This window comes from Colletotrichum aenigma (assembly GCF_013390185.1).
Source record: "Colletotrichum aenigma strain Cg56 chromosome Unknown KSG_Cg56_contig10, whole genome shotgun sequence".
In the NCBI taxonomy this organism is placed as follows: Eukaryota; Fungi; Ascomycota; class Sordariomycetes; order Glomerellales; family Glomerellaceae; genus Colletotrichum; species Colletotrichum aenigma.
This window is the reverse complement of record NW_023500916.1, coordinates 3,364-23,575: the sequence shown is the minus strand read 5'-3', so window position 1 is coordinate 23,575 and position 20,212 is coordinate 3,364. Positions and strand designations below refer to the sequence as shown.

Below are 20,212 nucleotides of genomic sequence, written 5' to 3'. Positions count from 1 at the left end.
ACATGGTTGGCTTGTCAGAATCCACGCGACGGATTATGAATTAGTAATGAGTGAAAAGACTTATGTTTATTAACGAGACTTGAGCCTTCACTAAGCATGTCAGCCGTGCCTTTAATTCAACAAATGAGACGTGGCACTCAACTATAGATTAGCTCATTGAAACTAGGCATTAAACAAGTTGATTGGTCATGATGGATGATCGATGTCACATGGCCGATGACATGCTAGTGATCGATTCGCCCTTCCTGAATAACCCGATGCTCCTCGGATCATGTGGGCTCGCATGGGTCCTAGAGCATAGACACTTCCGACATCCGAGCCCTCTTCCGCCCACACAACCCAGAACGCCTCTCGGATGCAACTTTCCCCATTAGTGGACCAGTTAGCTCCTGAATGGAGCATCCAGGTTACACGCGGAACAGAATTCTTCATCCCCTTGCATTAGTTTGGTATTTGTCTAAACCGCCATGCTGATGTCGTCAATCGCTCTATGGATATCACAAACTTGTCTCAAAGCAAAATTCACTTCTTCCGTCCTTGATCCAGCTGCCCTGCCTGCAAGGTCTCGTCCCTCGTTTGCTTCAAAAACGGCATCAATGCTGTGCCGCCCGTCCCCGTAAGTTGGTCATCCTTGCTAGCAGAAGCACTGGCCAAGTCGACCTTGGCGGCAGTGTAAGCCTTCTTGGATGGCAGAACAATGTACCGTGTGACGATCTGCAAATGCTTGTTTCTGAACTCCGTCATGGTCTTTGTCGCGTTCTGGTACGCGTCGCGAAATCTCTCCTGCTGCGGCGTGGACGCAGGGAGCTTGGCAAACTCGCGGATGCTACCCATACGAGTAACATGCTCCAAGAAGCGTTTGTGAGGACCCGGCATATAGTCACGCACTTCCTCGTGAAATGCGGGTGTACCCTTCTGAGCGGGTGCGGTCTTACTCGCGTGAGGGTTGCTGTTGCCTTCCGACTTGTGTTCCACACCCATGACAATATCGAGAAACTGGATGAGAGAGCTCTGGCCGTTACTGCCACCTCTGAGCTGTTGCCAGCTACCACGACCATCTCCTTCGTCGTAGAACACGCCATTCGGTAGCCCTGCTGCTGCCATATTCTTGCTGCCGGCAAGGTATGGACGAATTTCATAGAAGAAAACCATCGGATCGCAGTGTTCGTACATGCGCTCCAGCAGAGCACCGATCTTTCGGATATTTTCGGACAAGCCCTCGAGAGCCGTAGTGATTGTGGCGTAGTCTCTTGTCTTGATTGATTCCAGGGCGTTCAACATATCTGTCATAATGCGAGCGCCTTGTGCCTCCATAGCTACCGACACTAGGTAGAACCAAGCCTCATCCTTGGTACCGGTAAAAGTGTGAAGGGATTCCAATGATTCGAGATCGGTAAAGTCGTCGGTAGTCGATAAGAAGTTCCACAAATTGAGACCAGCGTAGGTGGCAACCGGGGGGACTTCCAAATGCCTGGAAACCTCCAAGAGGGGAATCGAGACTGAGGTGGGCAGAATCTAGGCACTTATTAGAAAGGTCCTGTTTTGGATGCCACGACTTCCTTACCTCCTCGGCCTTTTCTCCACCCCAAACATAGGCATGCGTGAAGAAGGTCAAGATCACGTATGCTCTCCTCCATTCGGCCTCGTCCATGAGCTTGTCTGTGCTCAAAACTGAGAGAGCATCGACCTCTCGTCGCAACTTCCCAGCCTTAAGCAGTTGCGGGAGATGTTGGATGATCTTTTCCCATGGTGCATAGTACGAATTCGGAAGCACTTTGAGCGGCGCGTCTGCGGGAAGGAAACCGTTCTGAGTAATAGCATATTTCTCGAATGAAAACACGTCTTCCGGCGATTGTTCTGCTGACACTGGGAGAGCGTGGGGCGACATTGCAACTAGCGAAGACTGTGAAACAGGCGATACAAGAAGAGACGGAAGTCAAATTGAAAGCTTCGAGAATGGCTGACTAGAGTGTGAGTAAGTTGGCTGTGATGGAGAGAAGAAAGACAAGGTCAATGCGAGTCAGGGAACAACTAGATGAAGAAGTATTTCCTCAACGTCTTCCACAAAACTGTTCCCATCGCCTATCACCTGTCCATTTGTCGCGGACCCGACTGAGGGATCTCGTCATCCTATCCGGTGTAAGTGGGCCAAACCGAGACCCGTCGGCTACATGCGGAAGTAATGAATCGGAGACGGAAACGGATCGCGGAAGATGGTGGGGCCGTGCGTCAGGTGTGCGGAATGACGATGCACGCTATCTTGGGGGTCTTGGGGCGGCGTCGGGTACAAAGACGAGGAAAACGCCCAGGCTACCGTGCAGCTTGTGCCACAATTGTGAATTCTCGATTCATCAAGCAGTCAAAAGCAAAATCTCTCGTACGATTCACCATGGAGTTTGCCGCCTTTGCAGAGCAGATCCGGTCCGGCCATCCAGCCAAGTTCCCCACGAATGCCAACACTGCCGAGTATGCTCGGCAACTCGATGCGCAAGACAAGCTCAGGCATCTTCGCGATGAGTTCATCATCCCAACCAAAGGTTCTTTGAGGAAGAAGGAGTTGAACGGCACATTCCCTAGTGAGTTTTCATATGAGAGTTTTGTGGGAGACAGGGCTCTAACGACCTCGACAGACAAGCAGGCCGTGAACGGCCACGTAAACGGCGCCAATGGTGTTTCCTCGTCGGCTGATGACGATACTCCATCTGTCTACTTTTGCGGAAACTCTCTCGGAGTCCCACCCAAGGCAGTCAAGGAATATGTCAATGCTCAGTTAGAGACATGGGCTTCGATCGGCGTCAACGGCCATTTCAATGGACTTGGCAATTCACCTCTGGTCTGCTGGCAGGACATGGCCGAGGATGTTGCGAAGAAGAGCGCACCTATCGTGGGCGGTCTTCCTGAAGAGGTTGTCATGATGAACACCTTGACGGCGAACCTGCACTTTCTGCTGGCAAGCTTTTACCGCCCGACAGAGAAGAAGCACAAGATAATCCTGGAATGGAGGCCTTTCCCTAGCGACCATGTAAGAAACGTCCCTTTCCTAAAACCCAGCTGTCAGGTGAATACTCACATGGAAACAGTACGTTATCGAGTCTCAAATCCAGTGGCATGGTTTGGACCCGGCCAAGTCGATGGTGCAGATCCAACCCGACGAGAATTTCTACATCTCAACGGAGTTGATACTGAAGACCATTGATGAGCATGCCGAAGAGACAGCCCTGCTTCTACTTCCTGGCATCCAATACTACAGTGGCCAACTTTTCGATATTCCCCGCATTACCGAATACGCCCAGTCAAAGGGACTCGTGGTCGGTTGGGACTTGGCACATGCCGCGGGCAACGTCGAGCTGAAGCTCCATGACTGGAACGTTGACTTTGCAGCATGGTGTACCTACAAGTACCAGAATGCGGGTCCTGGTGCCATGGCTGGTGCATTCGTCCATGAGAGACATGGGAAGGTTGACACAAGTGAAGGCAAGCCCAGGTTCCGTCACAGACTGACGGGATGGTACGGAGGTGATAAGTCGGTGCGGTTCAACATGGACAACAACTTTTTGCCCACAGTAGGCGCCGGTGGCTTCCAGGTGTCGAACCCTTCGGCTCTCGACCTTGCCGCGCTCTCTGGCGCCTTGTCTGTGTTCGAAAAGACGTCCATGTCTGACCTGAGGACAAAGTCTCTTGTTCTTACGGCATATGCAGAGCACCTACTTGATGGTATTCTCGCGGACGACACCGGAAGTGAGCCATCATTCCGCGTCATTACGCCACGTAATGCACATGAGAGAGGTGCGCAGCTTAGCGTACTGCTCAAGGACGGGCTGTTGGATCGTTTAGTCGATGAATTTGCGACCGCGGGCGTGGTGTGTGATAAGAGAAAGCCGGGCGTCATTCGTGTGGCTCCAGTGCCTCTCTACTGCACATTCCACGATGTGTGGAGATTCATGGACACACTGAGAAAAGCTATTGCTTAATATAATCTAATGTAATACAAAGAGCAGGTCATGTGAAAACCAACTATCTTCACTTCACCGGGGCTTTTGTCGTGTGCATATTTTGAAGTCTTGAGCGTCTTACCAGCATGACCCCTTGGGAGACAAGATAGCCAGAGTAGCTTCCTAGTTGCGCGAAAGCATCCCGTCCAGCCATCTGTGCATGCGAAGCATTTGGGGCTCTCATCGTTGCAGCGCATATGTTTGTATTCGACCGCACGGTTCCTGTTGGTATTTGAGTGGTTGCGAGGCCTCGGGTTGTAGAAGTTCATCTTCAGTCTATGTTCCACATCCATTGAGGAACTGCAACTTAATTTGACCCATTGGAATGCCAAAGAGCTCAGTACAGCTCAAGAAATTGACGACTTGGTGCGTAGGATGGTGAAAAACGATATAAAGCACCAGCTAAACGTCCACCATGTTGCTAGCAATAACTGAGTGTGACTAATCTCACGAAAATGAGAATGATGGTGGTCCGGCCCGGCATGGGGTCTTCATAGAGACCTTTTGGGGAAGACCTAGATATCCATGAATGACATCGCCGTCTGCTGACGTGGACACAGCACAGTCTACGCTGGAGTTCAGCTAATAGACGACTATGCCAAGCACAGCAATCTTTTGCTCGAAAGTGGATCTTTCGAGTCAATGTGATAGCTGGCACCTGTCTGAATGCAGAATGGATTTGCGTAATGGCATATTATCAAATTGTCGAAAGAGCCAAGATGGATGGACGAAGACGGTAATAAGAGTCGCAAAGCATTTTCAAGTCGCTCTGCCGAGTTATCAACAAAGAGAGTTTGGCTTTGCGGCTCTGGGAGTCCAAAGCCAGTTGCGTGATGATATCGCCTTCAATCACTTGACGGATCCGACGGCTTTCTTGTTGGCAAACTAGCAGCATCTCGTTAGCCCCAATGACGGCAGAGGCAAATTACTATTAGCGTTGACTTGCATCGGGAGCCAAACCCTCGCGGGCCGAAGGATCGAGGCGGTGGGCTGGAAAACGAAAACGGCAGGCTGAGACCCCAACGACAAACGAACAACGGGGGGAGAAGACCCCGACCTGGAATCTCTCATCTGCCTAGACAGGTCCAGACTCAATTCAACGCTAAGTCCTGTCTATGGGTCGGATACTCCACACCTCGACTTTGCTTTACGGATGGCTGAATGCGGGTCTCAATCCCTTGGCTGTAATCTGAAAACGGTGAAGACCCCAATCGGGCCGCCTCTTGCGTAGGAAAAAAGGCCCCTCCAGCCCAGAAACAGCAACCGAGTAGTCGGTAAACTCAGGGTAAGAAATCCCAACGCTGAAGTGATTCAGTGACAAGTGAGACACGGCGAGACATTGCGGCGAAGGCTTCAATGGCAAATGTGACGATGGCAGCGACTTGGAGACAACATACATTAAGCGAAAAATAATAAATAGCGACCAAATGCTTCACTCCAAAAAATCTTTTATTGCACCACAATCCAATCAACTCAACACCAACAAATCATCACATCCAAGCTTTTGCACTATCTTACCCTGACACTTTTGACTCCGATCTTTTTTGGCCCAGAAACACTCGAAATAACCGCCGAATACTTCAAAATGCGTTTCACCAACGTCCTCGCCATCTTTGCATCTGCCACTGCAACCTCAGCACTCCCGCTTTCTATCCTTAATGGTCTCTTCGGCACTGGCCCAACGGCCAACTCATTGGTGCAGAGTTTGGGAGCTGTAAACAACGAGCTTCTTAAGTTGAACGTCAGCCTTACCGGGCTCAACTCGGCAAACTTGCAATCCCAGGCCACTGGTACTGGAAGCAATGTCAACGATTTACTCAACAGAGTCCTTGGACCTGTTCTGCAATCGCTCACTGGGAACGGTGGTCTTCAGACTGCATACACCACTGCTTTGAGCCAGCTTGCCACTCTTAACAGCCAAGGCATCACTCTTCCGCAAGCCCAAGCTGCTCAGGTTGCCAGCGCTCTCACCACCTACCAGGCTCTGTTACCCCAGGTGTTGGGGCAATTGCAGGCCGCCCAGCCCGCGATTACTACGGCATCGGGAAGTGGTCTTCTTGGGTTGGTACAGAACCTTCTCGGCGGGAGCTTGGTCGGCAGCACCGGCAGCACCGGCAGCACCGGCAGCACCGCCACTCCGGTCAGCACTGTCCAAAACTGGCTCTCAACTACCCTCAACAACAACGGCAACCTCCTCGGTGCAGTCAGCATTATTCTCCAGCGAGTGCAGCCTACAATCCAGTCCACTCTTCAACAGGTTACCGACCTTCTTCAGGGACTCATCCGGGCCCAAGTCACCGTTTACGGCGTCTAATCGAACAATCAGCAAAGCAAAACTTCTGAACGCAACATAATGAGACTTTATTCTCTCGGCAACGACTCAAGAAATTAATGTGGATGGAAGATTAATATGGGAATTAGGCTGAGACATAATAGGCTGGTGTTAGGAATAACGCATCGACGAGAAGCCACTAACGACAATCTTTCATAACGACAATCTTTTATCATAATCTTAATAATGAAATTGACTTTATTTTTATTATTTAATGCTTCCACTCCTTGCCCGTTGAACCTTTGCTGTGCTCCCCGTTGGATCGGAGTGCCTCCATCTCGATCTTGCTTGGTCGAAATGCCAAGGTACGTCACTGAGACCTGCCTGCACGGTTGACGCACTTTGCAGCCAAGGCCGTCGGGGGCTGGGTCAGCAGAGCGTTTTCCGCCTATCACCGGCCGTTGCGCTGTGGTACAGGATGCCTGGCTGGGGCTAGCGCACAGAACAGGCTGGTCAGACGACAACGCGCAACGCCAGCGTATGACGTCACGAGCAGCTCAGCGGCCGCCTGGTATTAAACGCGTTGTTCTGCAACATTCAACTCGACACGAGCTGCACACCACATCTCTCGCCTTTACCCCGCCTTCACAGCCAATACTCGACCCCAGAAACGACAGAAAATCCCAATAACTCAGATCAAGGTCAACCGACACGATGTTTCAGACCGTCTTCTCCCCGAGCCTCTTCCTCCAGCTCTGTTTCGCCTTGCTGGTAGCAGCCGCCCCTCTTGACCCTACCCTGTCCACAACTTCGCAGAACAGCTGGCAATATGGAACGGGTGGTGGTGTGATTGGATTCATTGTGCTTGTCCTGGATATCATTGTCTTCAGTAAGTTATTCCACCTGCGTCTTTGATACAGGTCGATCAATATACTCACAACTACCTTCCCAGTCGAGGTTCTGAAGTCCAACCGTCCCGTGAGCCACAAGGTCCTGTGGTGTCTGGTAGTCTTCCTCTTCCCCATCATCGGCATGATCATCTACTGGCTGTTCTCGAATCGCGCCGCACACAACACCCGCTCGGGATACGAAGCCGTAGCTTAAACAGCTCACGATCACCACAAAATCTCCAGAATATGGGAGACACAACATTCACAATGTGACCATTGGCATCGTATTGTAAGCCTGCACATCAGCGACATGATATTGTATGAATATCGCCAGGCGCATATATGGGCAGTAATGTGTGGGATAACTGGCGCGCGTTGATAGACGTTCGCAGCCATGGCTTCCGGCCTGTCAAAGCCATTCCGAATAGACGTGCTCATGCCAAACGCTGACGGTCATCGTCCGTGAAACCAGCATCCGAATTGGTTCATATTTAGAAAGTGCTTCGTTTCTTGATAATACAACCAGCGTTGGATTGAAAATCCGTTGAGTTACATTACGATTCTCCTTTCCACATTCCAGTGTGGCTTCGCCTTACGGTTGGCCCATTTCCCTATGCCAAGAATCTTAGCACGCTGAGCGAAGTCGTAGCAATCTGGCCACCCAGGTAAAACAGCCTGGGGTATACCGGTGCTATATTTGCAAGCATTAGCCAGCTATCCCAACTGGAAGTGTTATGCATCGGGGATTGAACAAGACTCACCACAATGCTTCATGGAATGAGTTCGAGCCGCCATGATTCACTGACAAGACCACGTTTCCTGACTCAAGGACAGACTTCGGCTCGGCGATGATCCAGTCTAAGATGCGGATTTGATCGTTGTCCATTTCTGGGCTCAGAATAGATTTGATCTCCTTCCAAGGACCCAGGAAATCGGTGCTTGAGGGATCGGTATCATCTCCGTCTGAAGTCTTCCGAGGCATCTTCCATAGAACCTGCAAGTTGCCCTGGCCCAAGGGCTCGGAACATTTGGCAAGATCGAATAGGCGACGGAATACTAGGGCTACTTCTTTGGCTTTATGGAACGTCAAAGAAGTGATGCGTGCCTAGGTTCATGCAGACTGTCGGGCCTCTGCTAAGCCAACTTGACGTTTCGGGATCCTGTGTGGTATCTGATATTGTTGGAGCAGCGCGAGTAATGGGGCCGCAAGGGGTAATGAACTCCGCGAGCACTTCGAAAGGGAAGTCGATGTCTGGGCTATTGGCCACGAGAAGACGAAGACCCTCGGGGGGTGCCTTTACCAAACCAAGTTGGTTCATCGTCAAGAGTTGAGTGTCCGGACCAATGACCTTATGCAGATACCCAGGGACTCTAGTGTGCCGCTTATTGGTTGAGACTGTCACGCCAGCCAACACGTTGTAGAAAACATTGAAAGGAATGAGGTGTAGTGGGACTGGGAACGGCAAGCTCGAGCATATGCTTCACGCCAACGTCGTTAGAATGCATGCAGAAGCATGAAAGATGATTACTACACAGGATACTTCCACAGCATTGCCATCTTTGGCTGAAGTGGCAGAGCAAAGTCCTTGATCGTGTTTAGAGCAAGTACAATCCAATTCATCTTGATGCGGTTGCAAAAGGTGAGTGCCGGCGCGAAGAATGCCTGTGCAACTGTGACATCTGGCTTAACGTCGTTCCAAATGCGCTCGAGATCCCGATAGATCTCCACAAACTCTTCGGGGCTCCATGGAAGAGCAAGGTCGGCAATGTTGAGCATATTGCGAGTGACATTGCTGAAGTTTGGGTTCACCAGCCAAGTTTCCATCGTAGTCTTTCCAGGTCTATCGACAGAGTCGAAATGTGACAAACCAGCCACCTCGTGAAACTTGACGGCGTCCACCGCCGCTGAGCCGAGGTCCGCAGTCAGCTGTTTGACTAGGCGGGATGTCGGTCCCTTCAAACGAGCCTGCGATGCAATGTGAACCTCGAGATCCTGAGACTTAGGAACCAGAGCATGGGCGACGGATAGAATAACGTTAGCTTGTCTATAGTCACTGTTTGTCAGGAAAATGATTCTCTTTTTCGGCGGGGCCATCTCTACGGCTGAGAGGATGGAAGCAACAATCTGTGTGGTTGTTCAGAGACCTTCTCTCCAAAGACTTTTCGCATGATGATACATAGGGGCGCTGGAGGCTTATGGCAGACGGGCACTCTGATCCCGACACAAGGTTCCAATGCCGTTATCAGACAGCGGTCTAACGAGGCTACCTAACTCCCCACTCATGGGCCCTCATTGGGTACGCGCATGCAGTCATCCCGAGCTCGTCCGTCGAGATCGACAATGCAGTAATCACAGACCCTGACCTGTGTATTTTGTCAGGTATGAGAATATAATTTACGGCGGATGAATGGTGCGTCTCAACTGTTGAGGTCACATCAAGATATCACGAAGGGCCGAGGGCGCTTACATGCAGATTGAGATGTACGGAGCCTGCAGTTCTATATTAACCAAGAGTTGACGAGTCCAATTAAAACCGTCTTAGCCTGTGAATGGATCAATAAAGTCGAACGTCTTGCATGATTCCCTATCGAATGCAACGCCCAATTCCAAACACGTAACCGGTGAACGGGCCGAGGATGACCACATGCATGACGAGACGAGCAGAATTACCCGAAATGGACTGAGAATCAGACGGGTTAGTACAGGCTGACAAGTAAACCGTGAGCGATAAAGGAAACGGGGAAATGACTCTTCTGCGGTAAGAAATCACACATGCAGATCGCCCTGTCTTGATAAACGGTGCCGACATTGATTTGGTCATCCGGAGAGAGATACTATCCACCGCCATGCCATTTTCTAAATTAATATCAGACAATACATGCAGGTAAGTTCGTATGCAGTAGACACATCTGCGGCCGCGCGTCACCTTGAGAACGTAGCAATTCTTTGATAGAAATAATACACTTTGAGGCGGGATACGTGGCAATACTACGAGGACTTGGGCTTCTGTCAGCGGCGGACGGACACAGCCACGTCACTGCGCGAGAAGTGGCAATCTCAGGCACGATAATCGTATGCCTGATTACATTGTATTCAGACACGAAGGCTCACCGCCCTGGCTTTCTAAAATGCTACTATGAGTGATATGAAACTCAGCTCCCATCACATGAAGACCCAACTAGGTTAGATGCGCTGTTCTGCTGCTTACTTAGGGAGTCAACTCGGGCTTGGAAAACTAATGGTTAGGGCACTGTTATGACAAAAATACCAGGCGCGGATTTCTACACCGTGTCTGGTCCAAAGACAAATCCTGGTTCGTGCGAGCTACGTCTGCGAAATGTTCACCCGTCACATAGCATAATTTGAATGTGATCCACTATGAATGAAGCAATCCCTTGCACTGGTGCTTTTGCTATATAATATTACTTAAGTATTATGAATATAAAGTACACCCTTTAGTTAAACGGTTATCAGAGCAAATGCCACAGAATAATAGGTACTCTAAAAGGAGTGTGGACTTAGTAGTTACCAGAGAGGAAGGGTCAATATCTAATACATAGGGTGTTAGGACGACGAAGAAACGAAAACTCATCTTAACCAACTAATATCACGTCAAATCGACCTTTAATGTTTTGTAATGACTTAGGCTGCTTATTACATGACCAGAAATTTCAATGTTTTAGAGATAAAGCCTCTTGCGAACGCCAAGCGATAACATGGATTTTTACTAGCTTAGTTATCCGGCTGGAGACGTCTAACAGTGGTACGTAGCTGAGGTTCATCTTATGATCCAAAGTGACACAGTTACAAGGATACATGTCGTTGACAATCGGCAGTTTGCCTATTGTTAAGGTTACCGCGATAGCAATGAGGTTTCACTAACTTTCACACAGACTCAATAGTGTCTTTCCAAGGCTACCCCGCCGCATCCGTACTGGATGCTCAGGGACTGACCCCGCGATCTTCCTGCGGGGACGCCGGGAGATCTCATGGTTCAAACGCGGGGAAGACGCCATTGACCTTGAATCTGAGAAGCCGAATGCCGCATTTCCGAGAGTTGTGTACGACCTGGGAATTATAAAGTTATGGCAGCTTTCCAGCGTGGGATTTCCTCATGCGACGTCATCTTTGTTCTCATACTATAGTACTTCAGTACTCCAGGCACGAACTTTAGGCATGACTGAGCCTACCGTTCTCATTGTGGGTGCTGGAACCTTCGGCACATCCACTGCGTATCACCTGGCAAAGTCTTACGATAACCCAAGCCGAATTACCGTAATCGACCGCTGGAACGCCTCGTCCCCGGGCCCCAGCCCTGCAGCCGCTATAGACGTCAACCGCATCATTCGTACAGACTACGTGAGCCCCTTGTACTGTAATCTCGCCAACGAAGCCATCCATCCTTGGTTTTGGGACATTGACTTGGGCCATCATTTTCACAAAACGGGTTGGGTGGTCATTGATGAGAAAAACAGCGAGTTTACGGCAGCTGTCCGACGGACGTTTCGACTGCGAGGCTCGGACTATACTAGGGACGTGGATGTATCCAGCGTGGGGAACACTTGGAAATTGTTCCAGGGAATAGACACTGCTGAGGTGGGCGACGCTTACCTTAATCCGGAAGCCGGATGGTGCGATGCTGCGTCTGCTACCTCGAGCTTCATGGCAGCTGCTGAGAGAAGAGGCGTGCAGAAAGTGACTGCCGACGTTGAGGAACTCCAACTCGACACAGGAAGAACGAGAGTGATAGGTGTCCGTACAGCAGACGGAAACCAAATAACAGCCGACAAAATTGTACTGGCAACCGGCGCCTGGACGAGCAAACTTCTCGCGCCGATTGAAGACACTCTCGATGTCGCGGTCGATGACCGCATTGAGCGACAGTTGAAAGCAGTGGGGAGGTTGTCGGCCTACTACACGCTGACATCGCAAGAGACGCAAATGATGTGTGCAGACAACTTGCCCATCTTGGTCTACAAAGGCTGGGGGATTTTGACTCCACCTTCTCCCGACAATCGCATATTGAAGATCAACGACCTGCGCACAGAGTTCGTTAATACCCAAACGACGTCTTCCGGCCAGCGGATCTCTGTCCCCGAGTTACGGGGCCAAAACAATATCCCAGAAAAGCTTCAAAAGGAGATGGACAGCTTACTGAAGGCAATGATGCCAGCCTTCGTATCACAGCGGAAGCCAGACCGATGGCGGATATGCTGGGATGCTGCGACACCGACGGGCGACTGGCTGCTATCCAGACATCCACACGCACAGCTTCAGAATTTGCATATCGCGGCTGGGGGGAACTTTAGTAGCTACAAGTGAGTTATCTTTTGTGTAATAAGACTCAGAGATTGATTATAATGTGTGAAAGATTTATGCCTATTGTCGGCCAGTACATATGTAACGTTCTCAAAGGTCAAAGCAACGGAACGGAAAAAGACGAAGCATGGGGCTGGAAGGGCAAGGCGCGCATTGAGCAACAGGTTAAGCACAGAAATGAGCTAGGCGGAAAAACGAGCGTGGCACATCACTCCGAACTGGACTGGTTTAAGAACAGTATGCTTTCTAAGATTTAAAATACGTTTCCAATGGAGGTCTTATCAGATAGACTCAAAGCCAACCCGCCCGCCTCGATATCTCAAAAGCCCATCTCCCGCTGCCGTCTCCTTGCCAAGCTACTCCCAGGCCAGCTCCTTCACTTCATCATCTGTTAAAGTATCAGGCTGCTCCAGCATGTTCATCAAGCTATGTGAGACTATCTCTGCAAGCATCTGCCAGGCGTTATGCACAGCCGATATGCGTGTGAGCGCTAGGAAGTATACTGTTATAGTGTATATAAGACTGATCTATATAGCTACCTACTGAAGGCAATATGAATTAACTATTAGCTTAACTTTAACACTCTATCTATATATCTCACGCTTTAAATATAAACCTAGTGTTACGACCTGTTATGCATGGATAACAGTTGACCGACCCCACTTGGGCGTCGGGCGGCTAGGACAGGACATTTGTACTGCAGGATCACAGGAACAACAGGGACTCACTCGGTAACAGAAGAACTATAGTCCAAGTCATGTGACGATAAGATAACGATCATATTGGATCAATATGATCCAACACGACTTAGGGGCTAAACGATCATTCTGGATCGGAATGATCCAGATCGACCTAAGGTATAAAGGAATATGTTTAGGATTAGACTTATATATAGTATAACCCTGAGCCTAACAGTTAGGAGTCTAATCCCTAAACCAAATTTGGTTTGACAATTGGTCAGGATTGGTCGAAAAAATCTGCGCACGGTCCTGGTTTCTTATCAGAAAAGGTACAACACCAAAAAAATGGTTCGCCTATAGTAAAAACGGTCCTTGAGATACATTTCCTTCTCACAAGTGACCTTGTACGTAATCACACATTCATTTCTTAACTCGAATCACGCAATCCAGCACAGTAACCAGATTCCCACCTTAGAAACGGTTATAATACCCCTTCAGCCCAGGCATTAACAAGTCATTATGTACCTGCATAATAGCCCTAGATACATGTATCTATGTTCATGATAATTCCAATCGTATGAACTCCAGTACTCGACGTCCTGATGTCTGCGATGCACGCTTTTAGAGAGCTTCAGCTACATGATGACTACAAACTACATCTTCCATTGTTTTTTCTAGATTTTTTCCATCTATCTCATAATTGATATCGCACGAACTAGACCGACGCAGTAAGTCCAATATACTTACACAGAGATTGCCCACCTAAACTCCTCTACAGGTACTCATAGAACCTGTTAGCTACACCACAGTCCCATAATCCTTGTTCCCCTCACGTTCTCTAGGTATGTCTAACCAATAGTTGTGGTATTATTTGACCCACACTGAAACCCGCATAATCATTTTCGGTGTTGTGATCAAGTTACCGTTTTTATTGGCTAACCCACGTATGCGGTCTCCGTTCCGGATGTAAATCATCACACTAACCTAACCGTGGTCTCACCCTAGAAATCCGTGACTTTAAGCCTTGTATTGAATGGACTATCTCAAGTTCTACTGCCTTTATTTCTTCTATATAAAGTAGTACATTCCTCTGATGAAGATGTGATCCTAATTCCACATCAACCTTCACTTTTTTTATCAGTAATATCAAGCATCCCTTCCTAAATCCATACATCAACATCACCATGACAGGCACCTCAGAGGGGACGCTGAAGCGTGGCCGGGGTCGTCCGCGGAAGCATCCATTGAGGCCCGAAGATACGCCTCAGCCGAAGCGTGGACGTGGTCGGCCTCGAAAGCGTCCTCCGCTGGAGCAAACTGGTCATCATGTGAAGCTCCGACGCGGTCGGTCGCGGAAGCCTCAGGCTAGTCCTCCCACTGCGACCCCACCGTCTGGACAAAAACCACTTCCCAGAGTTTCACCAGACCCATCTTTCTCCCCCTCCCGTCACATTCGTCACCTATCCCTCGACTACATCTATCCAAAATATTCTTCTTTTTCCTCACCTGAACCCGAAACGCCTGTCGATAGTGCACGAAATGGCACCGGCACAGACTCCGGCCCTGGTTTATCGTTTTCGAAAGATATCTCCAAACCAGCCCCTGCAGGTCCCACGTCTCCTGCCGCCGGCGTAGGTCCCACTACTTCGCCATCTACTTTATCTCATCCCATCAACAAGATATCTTCGTCGACAATCCCTCACATTTACCCACCGTCCAGGGACAGCGAAGCTCTTCCTAGAGCAATGATGCAAATAAATGGTATGTGTAATGCATTCTTGCTATGTTTTTGTAACTCACATTAGAGTTCATATTAAAAATGGACTTGCTAACAGGTTAGGTAAAGCTCTTGACACTGCAGAATGCCCTTCCCTCCCTTTCCGAGAATGCGTCAAGGCCTCTCCTGAACTATTTTGCACCACTACCTCCTTTGCACAAGGCGATTGCCATTCACCTGGACCCGGGTCCTCGCAGTCGTCCGTCTCGTTCAAGTCACAGATTCCCATAACACCTGTACCTTACTCACCAGAGCTGTCATGTACGACCCCTACAGCAGGAGAAAGGGATTCGTGAGCATAGCAACCCTTCTATATGAAGTTGTAGTATAATATCGTTATTGTATAGACTTTGTCGATCATCAGAACCATCATGCTACAGTGATTGAAGACCCTCTTGAATGTAGCTTGCGATTGGTCGTGAGAAGAAGGACATAGGATATATCCAGATAGAGTTACTTCTTGTTTAATATGTAGATCTCGCCTAACAGTTATGCAACTACTATCTTAATACGTCACCTCATTAACAATCGAGTCAACCGAATATCATACAATGAATTTTCTACTGTTAACCTAGTGCCTAGGTCGAAAAGAACTTCGTTCTTACGATGAGGTAAGTTTACCTGTCCACAATATCAGGACACTAGAACGAGTTAGGGTGGCAGTAATATTCCACATCGCTAGCAACAACAGTGCCTGTCTGAAGGCCCTCTCTATCCGTCTATGTTATAATGTTCTATCGAAAAAGGTTAAGAATAGCGGTGTATTTAATCCGTTGGCTACGCAGTTAGTATGATAGGTGCGGCCCTATCCTCGTAGTATTCATCAAGCGACGCCCCAGCAGAGTTCCAATCGTTAAATTGAAATTCGCAACGCCGAAGAGGATTGAGGAATGTAGAGGAAGAGGGGTCTAGTGAGGAATCTCCGCAGTGTGGCGAGGTACATCAGGTCATCGCTATAGTATACTGAGAGGTTCATAGAGATTAGCAACCTGCTTTACGATAACCTCAGCACGCAGAGGATATGCGAAAAGCCATCCAAAAGCCCCAGATTGAAGCTAAGTAACGCCACCACACATATGTGCCGTAGTCTATTCTCACATACGCTTGAAACCGCGGAGAATGAGTTGGCAGCAGTGCATAGGTGTAGTGTATTATAGTAATTAATGGATAAAACTAGGATGAAGAACCATTTGCGAAAAGACGAGATGGATTAATTGGTGTTGAATATGGTGGCGTAGGTGTGCAGACCACCCCAAAAGAGCCGTGTCTTTCCACTTTTCTCTTCCTGAGATATGACCGAAATGATTGGCCCGAAATGGTTCCCAGTTATTGCTTTTGCTGCCCCTCCAGCCAAGCTCTCAGGGATCACTATCCCATGTTCACAATCTCCAACGTCTCAGCCGCAGCCGCTCCTTTTAACCATTTTCATTCGTCACGTACGGTTTTCGAAACCCACTCAATCAAACAACTCCCGACACCGTTCTGTTCCCGAAGGAGCCGACACCTTAACCGGATAAGAACCTTATGTAGCTGCGGTGGGTCGTGATACCATTCACACCATTTCGTGGCCAATGAAATCGGTAGAAACCGATCTACACTCATACGACGTCCTCACTCCCTACCACAGTCTTACACCTATACAGATTTGCAGCAAAAGACACGTCAATAATACCCAGAAGCATGCTAAGCCTGATCGCTACTTCTGGCTTATTTATTCTACCGTCGCTGAACATGACGTTTGCACTTTTCAGTCTGGGAACACTACCCTCAAACTGCATTCATTTTTGCCTTTCCAATCTCAGTACCCTCGTTCATGGAGTAACCACGTGCCCTTCTTCCTCCCCATATCTTGTTAATAATTTCTTCCACCCTTCTTCCCTATCTGTCGCATTAAAGCCACCATCTTGCTAGCATTCGCCGCCCATTGCAGCTCAATCCAGATATCGTCCGTTTGGAAACAGACCGAACAACCGTTGCGTTTCGTCTCAGCTGCGTCTATCGCAGTGTTGTTGTTGTTGTTGTTGTTGTTGTATTTAACGCCGTGGCGGCAAGGGCGCAGCCGCCCTTGCGGCCGACCTCCCGAGGGGTATATGGCGTGGAGGGCCGCAGGCTCAAGCTATATACTCTACAGTACACGCCTCTTCCTAACGTCCTCCAAATCTTGCCCATAGGCTACTATGTGTTCTATCCGTCCCTAGTTCCCGCTGGTTCCCTGGTTCCGTTATACTCGTCAGTTCCTCTACGAGGGGGGGGGGGTTCGTTACTAAGGCCTAGGTTCAGACCTAGGCCCTAGTACCGCGGGCAGATCTTCCGGAAGAAATCTGTCACGCAGAGAAAGGCCTGGAAGCCTTCATGATCAGTGATTAGCCCCTTGTAGTATCGATCCAGAGATCCTATTGGTCCTATAGGCTCCTGTGGACTAGAGGGGTGGAGGGTGGGCCACTGAAGCCTCCTCGCTAAGGTCTTTCGGCAGTAGACTAGGTGGTCTGCCTCCTTTGCCTCCCCACAGGAGCAGGTAAGCAGTGCTTCTGTATGGTTAAAGCGTTGATGGTATTGTTCGAAGTCTCCATGGCCTGACCGGGCTGCTAGGAGATGATGGAGTATAGCCCGTGGCAGGGCTAGTTCAGGGGGGCAGGCAAGGGAAGCCTTAAGCCCTAGTTGGGTATAGCGGGGTGTTGCATCTTGCTTCCACCATTTTCTATACTGGCGGCATATACGTTCTCTAGCTAGCCGTTTGATCCCTGACAGGGTGGCTAGTTGGCCCCTAGGGGCTGGCATGGTTGTGCCCTCCTTGGCTAGGCTGTCTGCTTCCTCGTTCCCTTTGATGCCTTCATGCCCTGGGGACCAATGGGTTCGTATGTCATACGTCCTAGCTGCCTCTTGGATCTCAAGGAAGGCCGCTTGTGAGGAGTCTGGGACCCTGCCTCGGATCCCCTGGATAACGCTGGTATTATCGATACAGATATGTATAGGCTGGCCCTGGGAGGTAAGGAGGGCCCGTCGGAGCCCTGCCCTCGCCCCCTCAGCCTCCCCATCAAACACTTCTGCTAAGCTGAGGCGGCCGCAGCCCTGGGCTATACGTTTGTTCTTACGGTATATAACAAAGCCAAACCCTGTAGCGCCATCAGGGGCCTTAGAGCCGTCTGAGTAGATAATAGTATGCTTATCTGGCACAGTCTTAAGCCAGGCCTGGAAGATCCTTGCTGCTGCTTCCTTCGTCTGTGTGACTATAGGGTGGTGAGACCCTAGGGGGTATTGCGGCTGTAGGAGTGCTGGCCTTGGGCACCTAGGTAAGAGGCCAGCTGTTCTTTGGAGCCTGGTCTGCTGCCGCCCTGGCTGTAGAAGCCTTGGGACCAAGGGATGTTGTTGGTCAACCTTCTGTAGGCGTGTAGCGAAGCGTAGTCGCGCTGCCTCAAGGGCCACCTCTGCTGTTGGTAGGCCAGCATCTCGGATGAGGGCACTGGTTGGTGTGGTCCTCCAGACAGGTAGGATAGCCCTTGCTGCTGCTGTAATAACTCTTCCGACTCTACAGGCTAAACCCTTCTGTCCTGTGCCGACTATACTGGTGCTGCTGTTCAGGGCTGGTCTGGTCAAGCCTGCATACCAGGTCTCAGCTCCATATAGGGCTATTGGGAGGGCGCAAGCAATAGCTGCTTTTCGAACTGCAGCTGCTGGGAGCCCCCCTTTTGTGTTTGTAAGGTGCTGTAGGAAATAGGCTACCTTCTTTGCTGCTGCTACCTTTATTCCTACATGGTGTTGGAAGGTGAGTCTCCTATCAAACCAGACCCCTAACCATCTTATAGGCTTTATTGAGGCCTTGATAGTTAGGCCTCTGGCTTGGATATCTGGTAGGTCTGTTGTCTGTTGATGTTTTCTGCTGAAGTGGATTGCCTCACACTTAGCTGGGTCAAAGGCGACTTTATTTTCTGTTCCCCAGCTGAGGATGCTACTGATCTCCTGGCCTAGGGCTGTAGCGTTCTCTTCTAGCGAGGGGCTAGTAGCTACTAAGCCTATATCATCTGCATAGCCAAACCGTAGCTTCCGATCATCAGCTAGGATATCAGCTATATAGAGCAGGAAGAGGATAGGGGATAGTGGAGAGCCTTGCGGTAGTCCACAGGATAGAGGGAAGTCCTCTGTAGTAGTATCCTCTAGCCTGACGCAGGCTGTTCGGCTAGAGGTGAAGGTGTAGATCAGTCTGATCAGGCTACTAGGCCAGCCCTGCTGTCGTAGCCTGACAATAAGTCGGTTTCGTAAGACGGAATCAAACGCCCCCTTGACGTCCATTGTTGCTAGCGTCGCAGTAAGCCCTGTATCTAGAGCCCTCTCAATCTCATGGGTTAGACAGGTTGTCAGGTCGACTGCAGCCCTCCCTGGTAGGGCTCCAACCTGCTGTGGGCTGGCAACCCCTTCTAGGATAGTAAGGTAGGCCATCCTCTTTGCTATCAGCCGCTCTAAGCCTTTGCCTAAGCAGGACAGCAGGGATATTGGGCGCCAAGACCCAGTCTTAGAGAAATCTGTTTTCCCTGGCTTCTGGGTCATGACAATTTCCGCATTGCGGAAGGGTCTAGGAAAATAGCCTACTTGAACGCAGGCCTGGAAGAGCTGTTGTATAGGCTTGGCTACTAATCCCCAGGTGCATTGTAGCAACTTTGTAGTAATCCTATCAGTCCCAGGGGTTGTAGCTTTTGTCAGAGTAGCCTGGCGTACTTCCTCTATGCTAACTGTATTCTGCCAGGGTATAATACGACTTACAACCACTGGGGTACTAAAAGGGTTCCCAGATAGGTCGTCTGTAGCACTAAATCGCTCAAGTAGAGCCTTTCGCAAGGCTTGGGCTTTATCGTGGGTATTGCTGATCGTCTGCCCTTCCACTATTAGAGGCGGAGCTTTAACTGCTAGGCTAGACTTCCGCCAGCCTATAATTTTATATAGGTCTTGGTCTGTCTTAGCCTCTTCGATCTTAGCAGTCCAGTAGGTGCGTTTCGCCCTTCTCACAGTTGTTAGGAAGACTTTTTGCTCCTCTAGGATAGGGGGAGGTATGACCAGCCCAGGTTCTTGGGCCTGTTGGCGCCTAGCCTTAATAGCAGCTTGGTGGGCTACTGAGCATTCTTCTGTCCACCAGGGGGCTCCCCTACCCTGATTAGTCCGTCTCTTGCCTACAGCTTGAATAGCTGTATGGAAGAGGCTGACCAGTTGGGCAGCTAGGGTGTCCAGCTCTGCTGGGTTGGGCAGTTCCCCTAGAGTAGGTAAGGCTGTAGCCCCAGCCTTTACTAGGTCG

The 20,212-nt window shown here is 49.7% G+C and overlaps 7 protein-coding genes across 7 annotated transcripts; 4 read left to right on the top strand and 3 right to left on the bottom strand.

Annotated features, from left to right (window-relative positions):
- Positions 1–522: 522 nt before the first annotated feature.
- BNA2-1 (Indoleamine 2,3-dioxygenase) lies at positions 523–1,888 on the bottom strand (the record flags this gene model as incomplete). The annotated part of the gene is made up of 2 exons (XM_037329095.1): positions 523–1,515; positions 1,565–1,888. 2 exons carry the CDS (start codon positions 1,886–1,888, stop codon positions 523–525), a joined length of 1,317 nt encoding a protein of 438 aa, XP_037172063.1.
- Positions 1,889–2,389: 501 nt separating this feature from the next.
- Positions 2,390–3,971, top strand: kyn-1 (Kynureninase 1; the record flags this gene model as incomplete). The annotated part of the gene is made up of 3 exons (XM_037329094.1): positions 2,390–2,576; positions 2,631–3,022; positions 3,081–3,971. The coding sequence occupies 3 exons, from the start codon at positions 2,390–2,392 to the stop codon at positions 3,969–3,971; spliced, it is 1,470 nt and encodes a 489-aa protein (XP_037172062.1).
- Positions 3,972–5,577: 1,606 nt separating this feature from the next.
- Positions 5,578–6,306, top strand: CGCA056_v013851 (uncharacterized protein; the record flags this gene model as incomplete). Its single annotated transcript, XM_037329093.1, has 1 exon — positions 5,578–6,306. One exon carries the CDS (start codon positions 5,578–5,580, stop codon positions 6,304–6,306), a length of 729 nt encoding a protein of 242 aa, XP_037171555.1.
- Positions 6,307–6,978: 672 nt separating this feature from the next.
- Positions 6,979–7,368, top strand: CGCA056_v013850 (uncharacterized protein; the record flags this gene model as incomplete). Its single annotated transcript, XM_037329092.1, has 2 exons — positions 6,979–7,153; positions 7,217–7,368. 2 exons carry the CDS (start codon positions 6,979–6,981, stop codon positions 7,366–7,368), a joined length of 327 nt encoding a protein of 108 aa, XP_037172061.1.
- A 1,314-nt stretch (positions 7,369–8,682) lies between these two features.
- CGCA056_v013849 (uncharacterized protein) lies at positions 8,683–9,249 on the bottom strand (the record flags this gene model as incomplete). Its single annotated transcript, XM_037329091.1, has 1 exon — positions 8,683–9,249. One exon carries the CDS (start codon positions 9,247–9,249, stop codon positions 8,683–8,685), a length of 567 nt encoding a protein of 188 aa, XP_037172416.1.
- Positions 9,250–11,331: 2,082 nt separating this feature from the next.
- On the top strand, positions 11,332–12,477 carry fap1-3 (L-pipecolate oxidase; the record flags this gene model as incomplete). The annotated part of the gene is made up of 1 exon (XM_037329090.1): positions 11,332–12,477. One exon carries the CDS (start codon positions 11,332–11,334, stop codon positions 12,475–12,477), a length of 1,146 nt encoding a protein of 381 aa, XP_037172417.1.
- A 4,743-nt stretch (positions 12,478–17,220) lies between these two features.
- On the bottom strand, positions 17,221–19,218 carry RTase-10 (putative RNA-directed DNA polymerase from transposon BS; the record flags this gene model as incomplete). Its single annotated transcript, XM_037329089.1, has 1 exon — positions 17,221–19,218. The coding sequence occupies one exon, from the start codon at positions 19,216–19,218 to the stop codon at positions 17,221–17,223; it is 1,998 nt and encodes a 665-aa protein (XP_037172415.1).
- Positions 19,219–20,212: the final 994 nt, after the last annotated feature.